The 19,013-nt window shown below is 38.6% G+C and overlaps 1 protein-coding gene across 3 annotated transcripts; it reads left to right on the top strand.

Annotated features, from left to right (window-relative positions):
- Positions 1 to 264: 264 nt before the first annotated feature.
- LOC148331769 (actin-related protein 2/3 complex subunit 1B-B-like) lies at positions 265 to 14,859 on the top strand. Of its 3 annotated transcripts, none has more exons than XM_088303314.1 (11): positions 265 to 536; positions 1,655 to 1,799; positions 3,611 to 3,728; positions 4,549 to 4,653; positions 7,138 to 7,360; positions 8,153 to 8,260; positions 10,803 to 11,039; positions 12,116 to 12,191; positions 13,701 to 13,900; positions 14,307 to 14,397; positions 14,493 to 14,859. In XM_088303314.1, the coding sequence occupies exons 3-11, from the start codon at positions 3,665 to 3,667 to the stop codon at positions 14,529 to 14,531; spliced, it is 1,143 nt and encodes a 380-aa protein (XP_088159440.1). In that variant the 5' UTR covers positions 265 to 536; positions 1,655 to 1,799; positions 3,611 to 3,664; the 3' UTR covers positions 14,532 to 14,859. The 3 variants fall into 3 exon arrangements, with proteins under 3 accessions (XP_088159440.1, XP_088159441.1, XP_088159439.1); XM_088303315.1 differs by having other exon boundaries at positions 1,628 to 1,799; XM_088303313.1 differs by lacking the exon at positions 1,655 to 1,799 and having other exon boundaries at positions 272 to 536.
- Positions 14,860 to 19,013: the final 4,154 nt, after the last annotated feature.

The raw sequence follows: 19,013 nt of genomic DNA, 5'->3' as shown, positions 1-19,013 counted from the left end.
GTCTTGGCTACCATAAATCTCCACCCCTGGTTTCATAAATAAAACGTCTTTGTAGTTTCAAAGGCATCACAAGTGAAGTCCTGTGACATGTTCCCCTTTTGTCAACGTTTCTTTGTCTGCTGAGTCTGTAGAAGAGGAACAAATTTAGTCTGGGGAGGGGCGAGAAGAACGAGTAGACTGCTGATTTTCTACACACACACACAAAGCAGTCAATGATCTCATATATAGACTGCAGCCTCTCCCTTTCCTTCCCCGTTTTTTCCATACCCCAGACGCTTTTCTTCTCTGCATTTCTGATTCCCTGAATTTTTGTGCTTTTGTGCTCATTTTTCAGCCACGTTCTCAACTTCCTGTCCCCGCCCCCCTCCCTGCCCCTTTCCGACCGTTCGTTCTCTTTTCTTTTACTTTTTCGAGAGACATCTCGCCTCGTAGCTTCATCTTCAGTGTCGTCGTTGGCGTTCGTGTTGACTGGCCAGAGTCCGCGAAACAGAGCAGCCCCGCCTCACCCCCTGCTAACCTGCACTGCTGCCCTCGGGGTGAGTAGCAACAAAGTTTGGAGTGGTCATGTTTAGACGCACACGAGGAAGTAGGAAATATGCGCTGTGGAGTGTTCGAATCGAAGAAGTTGCAACTTATAGACTTGTGAGCTCACTTCCTGTTTGGGGTTAACGGGACTTTGCTGGTTGGGGGGTTGTGAACCGTTTGCATCCTTCTGCTGTTTAACCGAAGGAAAAGCCGGATGTTGAGCGAATAAACTGTATTTTTTTCTATTACGAAAATGTTGACGTATTTAACAGAAAAACTAACAAAAACCCGTACAAAATAACAAACTATAATAAAAAAAACTAACAAAAACTATATATTACTTTTTAAAATGAAAACTTATTATAACCAAAATACGTACGTGAGCTTTCGCTATTTGTGTACGTCCTTACAAAAGAAGGAAAGGCAAGCAGTCGTTTTAGAATTTTAGTGACCTTTTTTGTTGTTTATCTTGCACTCACCAAATGGGCCTTATTTTTATTTTTTTTTTAAATGTAACAACTAAATCTAAGACTAAATCTTGACAAAATTATGCTTTTTTTGAAAACAAAAAAAAAACAAAAAACAAAGTTAATGGAAACGAACAAACTTGCTCTAAATATACTAAAAACTAACTAATAAATCGCAAACCACTGTGTTCTTGGTTTGGACTTCTTTTGCAAACCTTTTAGAAAGATTTTATTTTCATCGACTACACTCCCATCCCTACGACTGTTTTGGGCCCCGTTGACTACCGTTAGTATCACAAATTTTTCAGTATACTATAATCCTGATATCTTATGATTTTCTCATTATAATTTGACACATTTATGAATAACCACAAGGTGAAGCCATAAATAAAAAATAAAACAGTACGTTTTAATACAGATCTACTGGTTTTACTCTCAGAAAAGCCTGCCGGTAGACAACTTTAAACACAAACTATCTTGGTGTGTTGGGAGTGATATAGAAGAGTGGCGTGAATATGATAAGGTTTACATTTTTTTTGTATGCCTGGGTGTGAAATCCATCATAATTCAAAGCCAAATGGCCTTTGATGTTTTTATTGGTTATGTATGTTGTTCAGTCACTGATGGTGTAGTAGTGGTGCATCTGCCTGAGTTGTGTGCAGGCGGCGTGGGTTCAGTTCCCACTTGACGGTGTCTATGTCTACCCTGTGGCTGGCTGGCGACCTGTTCAGGGTATGGTGTGCCTTTCGCCCATAGTAAACTGGAATAGGCGCCAGCACCCTCCCGCGACCCTGTACAGGATAAGCGGTATGGATAATGACATGACATGTATGTTGTTCAAAGGATGGTGCTCTGCTTCTGAGCTAATATCAAAGAGACTTTTCAGTTGCTTCTCTTCTTGCTTTGCACATACAATACATCTATATTTGTATAGCGCATTTCACAACACCTGCAGTTCTAACAAAGCGCTGAAAGCGCGTATCCAAAAGCCCCCCGCCAAAATAATTGGAATGGCAAGGTCATTTCCTTTGTTTTTGTGATATTCTGATGACATTTGTGTTTCAGATCAAAAGATGAAAATGAGACAAAAGTTCAGAGGTTCAGTTTTTATTTCATGGTCATCAAAATGTGTTCAACAACTTGGGACAGAGCTCCTTTGGTTGAAGCTACTCACTTTTCAAGTTAGCAACAATATTGGAACATGTGACCGATGGGAGTTGCTCAGGTGTTGCCTTTTAAATCAATTGGTGAAACATTAGATAGTGCTTGTTTATTTTCTCTGGGTTTCACCTATTAAGCAAACATGAAGAGTAGAGAGCTGTCTATGTGTGGAACGAAAAAACAGGAATAAGCAAAAGATAAAATCATATATGTTCCAGAAAAAAAGTGCAATATATTACAAGAATAAATGTGTATTTTTAGTTGAAACAAAAATGTGGAATAATGCAAGAATTTTACACATAGAATTTGACCTACATTTCAGTCAGTGAACAGAAAATGTTCGTGGCAGCCACTGGAGCAGGGTCTGCTTAAGTGAGCAGTTTGGGGTTTCGATGTATTGCTCATGGACACCGCAGGCCCAAAATGTTGATATAAAGCTCAGACTAAAATAAAGTAATATTTTTATCAAGGAAAAAAATTGTAATTTACAAGACTGAAGTCAACTGAGCCAATTTCCTGTTTGTGTGTAACAGTAGGTTGTTGGTTTGGGGGTTTGAGTCTTTGAACTGCATCATTCTTGTCATGCCTTGGCTAGTCTGGTTCGCATTAACAGCTTCTACAGATTAGATTTGGTCCCCCTCAAAAAACGGACTTTTTCAGTTTTGCGATACTTCCCCTGGTAAGCGTTCCAACTTCTTTTTTTTCTTTTAGTTGTGACCGTTATGTGTTTGTTTGCTCACCAGGTTCCGCATCGCGCAACTTCCTGATTCTGTCTCGTCCTGCCCACTGATTGGCCTTGGTCGATCATAGATTCTAGCTGGAACCGGTTTATTTATTAATAAATTAAGTCATTTTTGTCTATGGGGGAAGCCAGAACATTGCGCCAATAAAGTTATTTGAGAAAACGTTAAAGACAGAGTATTACGCAAATAATGTGGCTTTACATGGGTTTTCTGTGGCACAAACCTGTGTTTTTCCGAAGGAAGAAAAATGGAATATTAAAAGAATGGTTACAATTTAACTGAGATCAAGATCATGATTAGAATAGAATTCTATTACTTTAATGAAAAATGCGAGTGTTACGGAATAGTCTTTTTTTTGGGGCCAAAAAAGGCTGAATTATGCAAGAATAGTTGTTTTGTAAATGTGGAATGTAATTGTTTTTTTTGTTTTTTTTAAAGAAGAATATTACAATAAAAGTAGTATTTTTTTCTTTGAAAAATGTAAATGTTGAAACATCATATTTTTGTCAAACAATTACAACAACCAAGCTGTAGTTTTAAGCTGAAAAGGCAGAATTTAACAGTATATACAGTTATAAAAACAACTTTGAATATTACAAGAGCAAAGTAGTATTTTGTTTTCAGAAAAAGGGTACCATGTTACTTGCATGGTCTGACTAAAGTTGTATTTTCCTCCTGTGTGTGTGTGTGTGTGTGCGTGTGTGTACCCACTAGATTCCTCATCACGCCATTTCCTGGTTTTCATCCAGTGTAGTTCTCTGATTGGCCATGGCATTCCATAGCTTCCTGCTGGAACCAATTAGTTGCCATGCCTGGAACAAAGATGGAACCCGTGAGTTTCCCCGTCCTCTGACTTTTGTGTTCATCACACTGTGAGTGTGCTTGCATGATGCGTGCCACAAAGAACAAGTAGTGTAAAGAGTCGGGACTGCTGTGATTGGCTCCCAGGTGGGTGAAAGCATTTCCTGTTTCCTGCGATTGAGGACATGTCAACATAAAAACTTTATGAAAATGATATGTGAAGACTATATTCCCACACGTTGGAGGCAATGAAAACCAGAGCATCGGTTTGAAACTATTTTGAGTCATTCAAAGTGGTTTCCATGTGTTGTTTTCACAGAGCAACAGGCCTTTTTTTTGCTTGTTATGATCGCCGCTTTTTGCGGTGAGTCGGTTGCAGAGAAGTCAGTCATGTTCGCCAGATGAGCGCTCACACATGAACTTTTAGTGAGTCATCTGCAGGAAAAGTGAGTCGCACAATTATGCTCACAGTAGCGCTCTTGTTGTGTTCCCAATCTAGGTTATTATAGTGAACAATATTAAAAAAAAAACATTTTCGTAAATGAAAAAAGGTGAGGTGTTTAAAAAGAAAAGTTAACTACCGTAAACAAAAGTAACTTGCACCAATTTGAGCCTCTTATGAAATGTAACCATTACTAACAACAATTAGTTTCCTTTGTGCACCCTCCCCCAAAAAATAGAACAAAAATAGGGACAGTCGACTAAATGTTCTCGTGATGTCTAGAGGCTTGCAACCCTTTTTTTGGAAGGAGCAGGATAAAAGAAGCTAAGGAAACAACACACGTTTTATTCATTAACCCTCAGTGAAGTGACATTTTTGTGTCTTGGGACATTTTCTATTTCTTCCCCAGAAGTGGCCATCTGCCCCAACAACCACGAGGTCCACATCTACAAGAAGGACGGGACCAAGTGGACCAGGATCCACGAGCTCAAGGAGCACAATGGTCAGGTGACAGGTAAAGATGCAGCCTCTTGTAATATGTGTATTAGTAAATAAACATGATGTTGTCAACAGGATAAAAAATGGGAAAATAGCGTTTATTTTAATAATAGAATGGTAATTCTCATTTCAACAACATTATGTCATTGCAATTATGAAAACCAACATAATAATCGCCTAAAGCATTTTTGAGCATTGTTTATTTTAGTTTTTAAATTTTACAATTAATAACTAAGCCAGTTTATTAAAAGTGACAAATGAACAAAAATATAAATGTCAAAATATAATTTTACTCTCATTATTAATGTCATTATTTACTAAATGCAATAATAGTTGTTAACCAATAAATTAATGAAAAAAAGTAATGTACACATGAACTTGGTTATTTAAAGTTTTTTTTCTGTATTTACAGTAATTCAACACCACACTATTTAATAAAAATGTGTTTGTTAAATGTATATCTTCACTGTCCGGCGAAAACCTTCTATGTCCAAATATGGTCAAGTTCATTTAGATTTTTTTATTATAATTTTTTTTAAATCACAAATTGATAGTAATTGTCTGTGGCCAATTTGTCAGTGTTTTTTATGCAATTTTAGCCAATTTCAAGGAGTGAAAATAGCTTGAAAACAAATATAATGCCACTCTTAAAAGAAGTGCTCTAATAGTGTGGCAAAACTAATTTAGTTTTCTCATCTTGCGGATGCTTTGTGGTGTAATTACCCCCACTTTTTAACATCTGGGTGTTTTTTGTAGGCAATAATGAATAAAAATAGTAAGTTTCGCCATTTTAAGTTGGCTTGTTTGTTTAAATTCGATCTCTGCGATCCTTCGATTTCGCAGTCATAGGACGCGCTGCCTCAAAGGGCGCAACACCTGTTGAGGGTGCTATTTCTCTCTTTGAAGCACACACTGGGCGCCACCTTACAAGGCGCTAGCTCAGCTGCTTTTAGCATAGCAATAGCTCGGCTGCTCGAGCTGACTCAGCCCATGGCAATTCACTTTGCCTCAATACCATAAGCAATCGCCACATTTCAAATAGTCTACAAGATTACGTCAGGGGAGGGACTTCACTGGTCACCACACTCCTTAGAGTCACGGTTTAAAAAAAAAAAAAAAAAACAAACTCAGCATACATGCAAACAAAGAAATAAGATTAACACAAAACATGTATCTCTCATGCCATCAATATACCAAAAAGAAATAAAAATAACACAAAATGATATAGCAATGGCTTCTTGGGAGCCATTAGAGCAATGCCTTCTGGGAGCCACTCAGACTCAGCCAATCACATGGCTGTTTAGAGAAATTTTGCATGGCTGTTTAGAGAGATGTGCTGTTATGCTTTTTGTCTGTTGTCTAAACCTGGGACGTTTCTTGCTTGCAATAACATAAATGTGGACAGCTGCCCTTTTGTCCAGCTTTCTCCCACACCATCACCCAAACACCATAGCCACATAATGTATAGTCATGGTCACTTTGAAGCATAGATGACTCACACTTTGTCCAGCAGGGTGTGCTAACATGCACTCCGAACAGCCCAATGAGTAAAAGGGTTGATGGTCGCGAGTCGCCTTACAAGGCGCTGTGTTAGTTTAGGGGAAGATTTGGGACTTTTAAGTGCGCCTTATGACTGCGAAAATACGGTAAGTTTCTGTTTCATATTAATATGCACTTTGTTGGTTCATTGTTTTATTTATTGCATCAGTCATGGCTTCAGACCATTAAGAAGGTGTTTGTGAAGCTGTTACAGGGCAGACATTTTCAAAGGCTTTTTGCATGGTAGGGTCTTTACTTGATCATGCACTTTGAAGTACTCGCTGCCGCCAGCTTCGTATTTGTACTTGATTTCATTCTAGTGTTGAATTAGTGATTGAATATAGTTTTTAGCTATTATGTTGACGTGAGTGTGCAATATTAATATAAGGTATAATGCAACTTGAACGAAACGGTGCCTGGGAAAGCAAGTGGACAAGGACGATATTGAAATTATTTATGTTCCTATTTATTTTAAATAAACAAACGAGCAATTATGAAATGCAATTAGTAGAAAATGTTAAATTAAATGCACACATGAAAATTGTCTAGCATTTTCATTTAACCTAGACTAACCAGTTGTTTAAAAAGTAAATCAATATTATGAAAAATGCATATTTCAAAATTTTATTTGAATGTTTTTTTATTTTATTTGACAACAACTAAATTAATCAATGATTTAATGTATATTGGAATTCAAAATATAAACTTAAGACCCTTCAATTAATGCAACAATTGTCATATTGATAAGCTGCTGTTATTATTGTTGCCATGTTCCTTCTGGCAGGGGGACTTCCAATGTATATGAGCTTTTGGCTATAATTGGGTGCATTTACATTTAACTATTGGAATTTTTATTGATGTACATTATAACAAACAATATTGAGGGGAAAAAATATATAGTAGGACTTTTGATAATTTAACTGCTTGGCGGGCGCCATGTGGCCTATTTTACCCTCTGTAGGCGTGGACTGGGCCCCCGACAGCAACCGCATCGTGACGTGCGGTGCCGACCGCAACGCATACGTGTGGACCCTGAAGGAGGGAACCTGGAAGCCCACCTTGGTCATCCTGCGCATCAACCGGGCTGCGCGTTGCGTCAAGTGGTCGCCGCGCGAGAACAAATTCGCCGTGGGAAGCGGCTCGCGACTCATCTCTATCTGTTACTTTGAGCAGGAGAATGACTGGTGGGCTGCCACAAACAGACTCAACACTACTCACTCAAAGTTTGGGAGAATGAAAATTAGGGATGGCCTCATTTTATCACAACATTAGATATCAGGGCCAATCACGTGATTTTTAACTGATACGGTATCGGGTGAAAACAATGTGTTTTCCTACATTCTGAACATTTAAAGTCCACAAAGCTACAAAATAATTCAAATGGGCACATATCTAGTCAAATACAATAGGAGCGGTAGTTTTTATTTTATTTTTTTTAAGAGCCCACTTAGTTATCGGGTACATGCACAAGCTGATAAATAACAATGTAAATGTATTGTTTACCATTAAATTAAATGTATCAAACAGGGGAAGCCCCCATTTTATGCTAATGATTTGTACATGGGTCATTCAACCAAATTGGTGCTATTTGCCTCCCCATTTTTAAAAAGTGTCCAACACATTAGCATTTATTGTTTAAAGTTAATAGATTTGTGCAAATGTCACAGTTATATATACATTTTATGATAAAAAAAATGCCACTTGGAGTTTCAGTACAGAAAACTGACATGATATAACAAGTTCTGAGGTGAACGTGTGTATTCTTACCAAATGGATTCATGAATGAGAGGCAGTTCATCCCCTTTCAGTCCCGTTTACTTGCATTAGTTAGGGGGCAGAGCTGCTACATCCAATATGGTGGACATGGTGCTGACATTTCGTTGCAACGGGCTAACCCGCTCAATGAGACAACTGTGTGAACACTGTCAGTATATCTATGGGTGTGACAGCAGCTACTGATGTCATCTCCCCTCCAGGTGGGTGTGCAAGCACATCAAAAAGCCCATCCGCTCCACCATCCTCAGTCTGGACTGGCACCCCAATAACGTGCTGCTGGCCGCTGGCTCCTGTGACTTCAAGTGCAGGTAACAAACAAACACTTCCGCAGACGCTATACCAAATAATGGCCTGCTTTGATAGTATTCAGTTCTAATACAAATAAAATAAAGCACATACACGTACCTTTGACAAGGCAATTGTTGCTGAGTCCAGAAAAAAAAAAGGACTGCAATTACTGGCAGTTGTTTCCTTCACCTACAGGGCTGGAGCGCATTAAGCGGTCAACTGAGAGTATTTCTTTTAAAAGTTTTACGGCAGACATTTTAAGACAAATCTTATAATGGAGCCATTTTGCAATTGATCTTGTTTGTATGTTGTGCAGTCATGGAAAACGAATACGAAAGTGAGGAAAAAAAAGGCAGTTGTCCTGAAAAATGATTTGAAGTCTGAATGAAATGGCAAGCCTTTTAAACTCTCATTGAATGCAAGTTGATATTACAATAATATTTACTAGGCCGCACTTAGAAATATTCAGCTATCAGTAGTTTTTCTTAATCCAGGCTTTGAAGTGTTTTGTATTTTTTTTTGTAAATAGAGTACTTACTTTTCACAACAAAAGTTACAAGTGTTCGTTGTCACCAGTGTTGGGGCTATATTACATTTAGGCAATAACCAAGTAATATAAACGAGATACTCTAAATTGATTTGATATATTATTATCGTTACTCAGTCTGGTAACGCGTTAAAAATGTATGACCTTGACACGACTTTGATCAAATACTGTAAAAGTAAGTGTAGCTTTCCTGCAAACTTACTTTGTCACCTACAAAAAGTAGCAACCCTGACTATCAAGGTTCTTTAACTTCCTGCGTACATAAAGCAGCAAGAGTGAGCGGATTGATCATTTGAACACACTATGAAGAGATTTGCTCAATAATCAGCCTTAATAATGGCTGAGACGTTGTTGTTTGCGACACCAATCACGTCATGGTTTCATAAAATACAATGCCAAATACAAACTCAAAATACTCGCAGGAAACTCAAAATACTCGCAGGAATAAACCTAAGTAAAAAACAACGAATAAAGTCCGAAGAAGTTAGTCATTATGCTTTTTAGAGGTGATTTTAATGAATTCTGTGCCTTTAATTGCAGAATTTCAAACAGTGGTCATTCTGATTGGCTGTTCGCAATCAAAATGCAAATCGTCTGCTTCAAAGCGGAAGACATGCGCGGCCGAATACGTCACGGTACGGCACGGTACGGCACATCCAATTGGACAAACTACAATACGCGACATTAATGAGAGTCTGATGCGTTCGTTTATGTCCATATTTTTGTTAAATCACCTCAAACCTTTGTCAAAATGTTGAAAAGAAATTTACCATTCACTGAATTTTGAATTATTCTATGACAGAAACAGAAAAAATAACTTCAGGCAGGTCAGTTTTGTCTTTATCAGTAAATACAGTAATTTTGCTTTTATTTCACATGCCTTTTCAATCTAGCAATCTATCCGTTGTGTCATCACACACTATTTTTTGTGTGTAAATTAATTTGAGTATGTTGATAATTTAATTTATGGTTTACAGTTATTTATTTACTGGACGAAATATAAGTTCCAATAGTTGGGTTGTGCGCTGGCCAGCTGTTTTTTTTTTCTTTCCCTCCAAGTGCAACTTTGAAATTTCACAGAGGCACGGCATTCAGGGTTGTCCTGAAGCTGAAGCGGCCCTTAAAAGCAACGCTGCCCCATGACGCAGAATGTAAAGAAACCCCACCTCTTGGGTTTGTTGATGTGTTCATCTGAATTTTGACGCCAACCCGCAGTCGGCGCTTACGGCTTCATAAATGAGCTGCAAGCGGACTGTGAATATACTTGATGGCACAGAGCCGCATGTCTAGACCGTATGAAGACGATTTGGTTATGGTAACCTCGTCTGTATGGGGGCCAAAAGCTAGTTGCTGCCTTGACCAGTGCTGTCACTTTTAACATCACTGCAGCGGCTTCTACTCTTAGCTGTAGAATGGAATCATCAATGCCTGGCTGCTTCCTGAAACTTTAGCATAGCTAAATGTCTGAAAACTTGCCACCGGGGTTCATGTGTGCATTCATCCTCTTGTCTGCTTTAGCCTGGTCCATGTGAAGAAGCGACTCACGCAATGTTTTTGAGTTTGAGGAGGAGATTTTTTGCACTTATGAGCTCACGTTTGATCCACACTATTGTGCAGAATGCTTTTATATTTTCACAGATTGAAGTGTACAAGAGTATTAACATGCATTTGAATTTTGGTTGCGATTGGTCATCGTTTAAGACAACAGAACTGACAAACCAACCAAAATAGCAATAAATCACAAGCCGACCTCCAAAAGGGGTTGTGCCAAGCCGTAGTAAATCTCATCCCAAAAAAGACCTGAAATCACTCTAAAATCTTTTAGGGGAGGTATATTTTAATACTGATGTAATTTTTATATAAGTGCCAATCCTGAATCCAATCAAGGAACTGTACAAAATAGTTTTCTAATTGCATTTCAAAAGAACGTCAACAAAGTCATTAGAAAGTCCTGGAAAATAATGTCAAGAAAAGCGTGGAATTGACAGAAATGCGTGGAATTGACTGCTTTGCAGAGTGTTCTCGGCCTACATCAAGGAGGTGGAGGAGAAGCCGAGCCCCACGCCCTGGGGCAGCAAGATGCCCTTCGGAGAGATGCTGTTCGAGTCCGGGGGGTCCGCTATCGAAGGTCCAAGCGCAGTGGCGGGTGGTGGCTGGGTGCACAGCGTTTGTTTCTCCAACTCGGGCAACCGCCTAGCGTGGACGTCGCATGACTCCACCTTGTCGGTCGCCGAGGGTGGCAAGACCAGCACGTAAGATTTCAAAATGTATATTTGTTAGAATTATTTTATCGCATAAAAGAATTACCAATCTTATGTTTTTGGGATTGATTTTATTGTTGTAAATAAGAGAAAAATATTTGTAAAAAGTCATGTTACATACAGTACAGATTTATGTGTTTTATTGAGCAATAGCTTTATTTATTGTAAATAATAATAAAACTCCATTGTAAATGCACAATAGTAATATAAACAATTTTACATATGCACTTAACCTTTTAAAATTAATTTTATGCCATAGTTTTCTAAAAAAAAATCTATAAAAAATATTACATGTACTTTTTATTCTTTTTTATTTTCAAATAAGGGGTTTATTTATTGCAAAAAAAAAAAGTTACAAAAAAGAAATGTTTTTTTTTTTTTTTTTACTTATACCGCATCCATCCATCCATTATCTGTGCTGTTTATCCATTTAACATTTTTGGTAGTTATTGTAAATAATAAAATACCGGCCGGCTGGCAGACAATTTTACATAATGCATTTAAGTTTTTGAAATTAACTATTAAATACCAGTTATTTAAAGTTGAGTAAAATAAGCATTTTACATAATTATTCTTTATTCTTCCATCCATTTTCCGAGCCACTCATCCTCATGAGTCTCACGGGCGAACAGGAGCCTATTCCAGCTGTCTTGGGTACAACCACTTGCGCTCACAATCACACCTAGGGTCAATTTAGAGTGACTGTCTCTGTCTCCGAGTACCCGGAGAAAACCCCTGCAGGCATACATGGGGACAGCATGTGAACTTGACTTGGAAAAAATACAAAAATTATTTACTGGAAGTAGTAAAATAAAAAATATTAACCCATTCTACATATAGTTAACATTTTTCTATTTTGGATTGAATATCAGGTTGATATATTGTAAATGGTAAAAAAAAAAATTGTATTCATAATGTATTCATTTAATTTATTTGGTTAAATAAATGGCAATTCAAATAGAATATATGAACAATAACAAAACACGATCATGAATAATTATTTATAAAAAAAAATCAGTTTTAAAGACTATGCATATGTGTGTGACCTTTTGTTGCGATTTCCACAGTGTGAGCAGTCTGAGTTCCGACACGCTTCCTCTTCTGTGCGTGACCTTCATCACCGAGAGCAGCTTAGTCGCCGCTGTGAGTACCACTCGCACAGCCGCACTCACCAAGGCTTTTCTTTGCTCCAAGTGACTTGAAGCCATCTAGCCTCACGTTTGTGGACCGGCTGTTTCACAATAACAGTAGCAAGTGTCACAATGCATTTGGAGTAGATTCCTCTAAATGTCCCAATTTTATTATTTTTTTTAATACTTAAAAAAAAAAAAAGTACTTAGAATAAGAATGCCCTTTATTGTCATTGTACTCAGTGTACAATGAGATTGTATTATAACTACAATTATATTGTTAAATGGAATGCAAGGAATTAAATAGTTTTTTGCCACATTTGTTCCAGTTCAATCGCAATTGCGTGTCTGCTTTTGGTCACGCCTTGGCCCCAGTAGAATAAACTAGGGCTGTCCCGACTAGTCGACATAGCCGATAACGTATATGCGTCGGCACACACAACATATCGTCGACGTTGCTTAAAAACAAAACAAAAACAAAAAAACACGTCACGATGCTTGCTTAAAAGAGATGTTACTATTGATTCAATTTCCAAAGTTTTTTTTTCTTTGAATAAAGAATTTAACTAAGTGTTCACAAGTGTTTTGTGAATTGATAATTGTCAATGCCAAAATATTTCCTGGGTTATTTTAAAAATTCGTTTAAAAATTATATTAGACTAATCGACTAATCGTAGGATTAGGCGATTGTCTAACCGGGAGAAAAATAATCGTTTGGGACAGCCCTAGTATGAACGTACGGATACGATACATGTAGATAGTCACAACTTCTCCATTCAGTCGCAGTAATATTAGTTTTTTTCAGAGCATATAGAATGCATGCTTTTGTACAGTTAGGTCTGACAGCTGTCTGACAGTTGTTGAGCTATAGGTTCCACATTTTCTTGACAAATATGAACTAAATGTGTGTGCATATAAAAAAAAAACACACTGATGATAATAATAATAATAACATAATAATAATATGTAATGATACTAATAGCGACATGCTTTGAAAACTGAAAAAAAACCCCGGCATAAACGGAAATAGAACTTCAAACAGTATGGCCATTGTTAATTGTTAAAGACAACATGCTGGCTCAAATCCTCTTAATTCCTACATTGCTAACTTTGCGTTTTCATAAATTGATAGTCCTGCCTATTGGGAGCTGCACACACCTCACCGTCTCAATTTCTGTATGACTGCACAATCAGTTGCCACGTAGGTGTAGATAAGTCCAATCGTTAGCTTATCTGGAGGGTCCGCTCTTTAGAACTGAAAACTGACTGCCATTTTGGAATCAGTATGCCAATTTTTGTTCTAATCATAAAAATCTGACTCAACAGATTTTTCCCCCCCAAAATTGTTCCCAAGTGTTATCATTTTGTGGTCAAATATCTATTGCATCTCCTTCTTCCGTGATTTTGAGACTACCGTTTTTCCAACAGTTTCTGTTACGTAATAACACCACTGTAGTTAAAAAAGACAGGATAGATCGTAACGTACACTCATAGGCACATCTTGTGTCACGGGCCCCTTCAGGGCCACGACTGTTGTCCCATGCTCTTTGTGCTGGACGCGGCTAAAGGAGGCCTGGTGTTCGGAGGCAAACTGGATCTCCCCAAGCAGGCCTCCCAGAAGGGGATCAGTGCCAGGGAGCGCTTCCAGAACCTGGACCGGCGTGCCTCCGAGTCCCAGAGCACTGACAAGGACCTGAGCACGCTGCACAAGAACAGCATTAGGTACGTGCAGACTCAAAACATTTCATTTTTTCCACCCAAAATACATAAAATTTGAAATATTTCAAAATAGTCGATTAAATAGGTTTACCATTTTGCGTTCAGTCAAGGACACTGGTGCCAACGGTGCCAATCCTATATGAGACAGTGCTTCTGGTTTTCAAACGGGAGCTTGAAACAGTCCAGAGAACACTCTGTTTCCACCACAATTGCACAGCTTCCTGCAGAAACATGCACCCGTTGGTCCTTGAAGGGTCTTGGGAGAATTCTGAAAACAAAGAGCTCAATTAAAAGATGTAAATGGGTATGGGAGGCACAAAGGTTGTTCAAGGAGATGCTTGAAACAATCCTGAGAATGTCCGTGTCCACATACATTTGCAAGGTCTTATTTCGGCTTTTGCTGTTTCAGTCATATCTCAGTTTTGCAAGGAGGACGCAACCAGTGCACCAAGTTTTGCACCACTGGCATGGATGGTGGCATGTGCATCTGGGATGTCAAGGTGATGCACCAACACACAACATCTCACATGAACACTCACGCACTCTCTCACAGTCTCTCTCTGAGAAAAGTTGATCATTTTCTGTTTGTGTTCAGACTCTGGAGTCTTCAATGAGGAACCTGAAGATTGTGTGAAGTGACTTTTATTTTATTTTTTTAAGAAAATGAAGACGATGAGCGCTGCCTTATTACACAAAGCTTGGTAGCTATATTTTAAGGTCTTATTTTTCTATGCTAAAGTCAAACAATCAGACGCGTGTGCGCTGTCTGTATTATCGCCAAGCGCTAGCGTCGACGTCTGCCAACCTCACTGATGATGCACGATCTGGCTGAACGCTTACAGCAGTATTTTACAGATTGCAATAATGATGATGATAATATCCATCATGAGAGGGGCTGTAAATCCTCCTCTTTATAATCTTATGCTGGTCATAATATGCATTTAATAAAAAATTGCTTTGCATTTTTTTGTGGCCTCTGTTCTATTTTGATTTATTTCTTCCTTATCAGAATTGGATTCTTTTTAATTCTGACTCCTTTTAAGGATCATCAAATATCTCATATCTCTGCTCATATTTTATTGCATTATATGATTAAATTGCAATTCATTAAAAAATTAAAAAATATATACAACCATTTACAGTAAATGTAATTTAAAAATGTTTCATTTGATCATTTTTGTATACAAATAATTGAGTAACATTTTAAATTAAATCTACAAAATATATTTTAATTCGAACAAATTAATAACCAATTACTTATTTTAAAAAAAGCTTGTTAAATCTGCATGAAATTACATCTTTTAGTTTTTTGTTTACCATTAAATTGATTAACCAAAGTATTACATCTGTATAGAAAACGGATTTACTAATGTGTTTTAGTTACAATGAATTTACCAATTTGTTTAATATTATTGATCTGCGATTGGCTGGCAACCAGTCCAGTACCCGCCTGCTGCCCTTGTGAGTCTAGATGATGGCTGGATGGATGATTTTTTAAATTTTTCATTATTATTTTATTTTATAAGTTACATTTGATGTTAAAAAAAATGGATGAACCAATTAAAATGTATTTGAACTTTTTTAATGTATTAAATTTTATGAATGATTCGTTTTGTTTACAATAAATTAACCAATTGTTAAATGAGATGAAGCACGGTGGACGGCTGGTTTGCGCGATGGCCTCCCAATGTAGAGGTTGTAGGATCCTGTGTAAAGTTTGCATGTTCTCCCTGTGCATGCGTGGGCTTTCTAAGGGTACTCCGGTTTCCTCCCACGTTCCAAAATCTTGCATGGCAGGTTGATTGGACACTCTAAATTACCCTTTGGTGTGAGTTTGAGCGCGGATGGTTGATGTTTGTTCGTTTATGTGTGCCCTGCGATTGGCTGGCAACCAGTTCAGGGTGTACCCCGCCTCCTGCCAGAAGATAGCTGGGATAGGCTCCAGCACTTCCGGCGACTCTTGTGAGGAGAAGCGGGATAGGTAATGGATGGATGAAATAATTATAATAATTATAATAATGATAAAAGTCTCTGCGGCACAATGGCCCGACTGGTTAGCACGATGCCCTCACAGTGCAGAGGTCGTGGGTTTGATTCCAGCTCCGGCCTTCCTGTGTGGAGTTTGCATGTTCTCCCCGTGCCTGTGTGGGTTTCCTCCCACATTCCAAAAACATGCATGGCAGGTTGATTGGACACACTAAATTGCCCCTCCGTATGAGTGTGAGCGCGGAGGGTTGTTCGTCTGTGTGTGCCCTGTGAATGGCTGGCAACCAGTTCAGTGTGTACACCGCCTACTGCCCGAAGATAGCTGGGATAGCCTCCAGCACCCCCGTGCGACCAATGGATGGATAAATGAGTTGACTAATGAATAAATAAGTTTTGTGATGTAGGAGTGGCAGGCCATACGAGATTGTGGAACGGAAACTTGAAGCGTTATGTTGTTACGGCCCTTGGCTAGGGCCCACCTACAAGGCCACGCCCTTGTTTCTTGTTAACTTTTCTACCTTTTTTTACGAAAGTACATGGACTAGTATTCTGCCTGTTTCCTCATCGTTGGCCTGCTTTCCTGCTCGTTCTTCATTGGTGGACTGTTTTCCTGCTCGTTAGTAATGGACCGCCCGATCAACGAGCTCCACCTGTGCAGCTGAGACCAATAAAAGGATCTCGGTTCTGCTGCTCAGGGCGGCTGGGACTTTAGAGTTCAGTTCGCCTCGCTTGCGCTCGTTGTGTCTCCCGTTTGGACTTTTGGAAATTTTTGGAGACACTTGCTTTTGTTATTCATTCACATTTGTGAACTTGGGTTAATACCTTTTGGTTAAGATCTTAGTGATGGGTAGATGATGCATCCTGTATCGTTTCGACACAGTGACACAATGTATTGACACTGTTGACACTGTGTTGCTGAATACTGACACCTGGTGGACTTGCAGGAAACATTTGACAGGGTCATCTGACACTGATCTGTCAAACTAATTTTATCCAATTCCATTGATTAGCGACGTGATGTGTTTTTATATATCCTATTTCGTATTACTTTCCATCGCACTAATTATTCTCTTATCTAATTTATATATTTAACTGAGTTATTGTTGTATTGCACTGGAGAGGGGAGCTCTCTAATCTGGTTGCACACTTGAGTACAATGACAAAGGGATTTCTGATTCTGATTAGGCATTTGCTTTCACATTATTTTTACATACACGCAATTTCATTAAAAAAATCTTTGATATTCGAGACGCAGTTGATAAATTAAGAGAACATCTGTCTGAATGCCCAATTAAAAGTGTTGTGAATGACAATGGACTCATTGTAATTAAAGATTTTTATTCCAAAAAATTTGTTTCTCCAGCGTTTTGTTATTCAGTCCATTTCTTTTTTTTAGGCAATTTCCCCCGCCTTTGAGAAGATCCTCCCACAAGGCACTGAAGAGGCCGGTGTGCACAACACCTGTGTGGCTAATATAAATAGGTGAGGGAACGTTGCCTCCATGGACTTCCAGTATAAGAGCGAGTGTTCCGTACGTGCAACGTCTCCTGCTGACATATAGCGCTGCACCTCTGAGTGCGCATCAACAGTGACGTCTTCCATCTTGCGGATCTTTAATGCAAAGTAACGTGCCAATAACTCGATGCTTGTTTTGAGCGTCCATCCTGTTGATAGATGCGCTTCCTTATGAACACAGTTTGGCGCGCGACCGCTGTGTCGACGCGGTTCCGGTAGTGGTCACGTGACTTTCTCAAAGCAGTACGCGCACCGACACGGGGTTTGCTCTGGAAGCTCGGCGCGCGCATCGACGCCTCGGTGTCGTTGGACCCATCACTATCATTTGTTTAAAACCTACCTCTTTTCTTTACTAAAAATAAATTGTAAACTCTCTCCACACCATTTAACAGCTTGGTCTATGTTACTTCCCTTCTTCCCTAGCAGAGCCGGTCGTAACATATGTACAGTTATACCTGAAGATTTTACGTCGGGATGTCATCGGCTTTGTACAAAAATCGGTCTGTTGCTGCCATCTAGTGTCAGAAAACCGAACTAACTAGTTGGCGGCGGGTTGGGCTTGGACCAAGATGCCGGTTTCAAGTCACCTTGGGGGTCTTTGGCAAGAGCGGCCATGGGGCCCTCCCGACTCAAAAACACCAAGATCATCATTCAATTCAGAAATCTTGTTTTGAATAACACAAGTGCACAATCATGAACGAAAACTTTACCACATAACATAAACCCAACTAAAATATGAAATGCTTTCTGAATAACAAAAACGCAATCAAGCAAAGGATAAAAAAGTAACCAAATAGTTCGTGGTCTTTTATTCCAGCTAATCTAAGACTGGTTTAAAAAAAATGCATTATTTCTGTAGCGCTTTTCCGCGACACCCAAATATCCCTAATCTAAGAACAAGAAAAAAATATTGTATGCCATTTATTTGTTTTATTGCATTAAATTAGATCATATCAAGAATGATTTAAAAGGGGAGCAAATCACAAACGTTAAACAACAGTTCTTCCCTTACTCTCTAGAGGTAAATTGTTGTTGACAAGTTGTTGTGGCTGCAAGGACTTCCAGATTGGAAAAAACAAAACAATGGAGAAGCACATTTATATTCGCGGTGCAAGAATTGTGTATGCTATAGGAGTGTTGCTAGACTACTACACTTGAATATTAAGATATGTTTGGAATAATGGACAGCCAATTTCACAGTTTCTGATTATATATTTGATCACTCTGGCAATCAGAAAAGTCAAGGAGACGAATTATTACAAATACAAATTAGTTTCTAGTTAGTTTACTGTGTTTAAATAATCTACGCTGAGCAGGTGCAGTCAACATGTCATGTCCAGTTGTGTTTTGTGATGCTTTACTACATAATGGAACAAAGTAGTATCACAACTTCTTGGGAAAATAATGTCAGATTTACCACTTTTCCGTTGTCTTTTTCTTCATCTTTTTTTCCTTTTTGAGCATCTGACATGCGCTTCATTTTTCCTTGACAAGAAGTACAGCAAAAGATGCACACGGGAAATCGGGGCCCCTTTGAGGAGTTTTCAACGTTTTGCTGCAGCGTCTATGGAAGTTTTAGTTTACATGTGTCATTGATATGATCTGACACTGGCCG

The sequence above is a fragment of the Idiotropiscis lumnitzeri genome, chromosome 8 (assembly GCF_059441095.1).
Source record: "Idiotropiscis lumnitzeri isolate Australia: NSW breed Sydney's pygmy pipehorse chromosome 8, RoL_Ilum_1.0, whole genome shotgun sequence".
NCBI classification, from domain to species: Eukaryota; Metazoa; Chordata; class Actinopteri; order Syngnathiformes; family Syngnathidae; genus Idiotropiscis; species Idiotropiscis lumnitzeri.
This window is presented reverse-complemented; position numbering and strand designations above follow the sequence as displayed.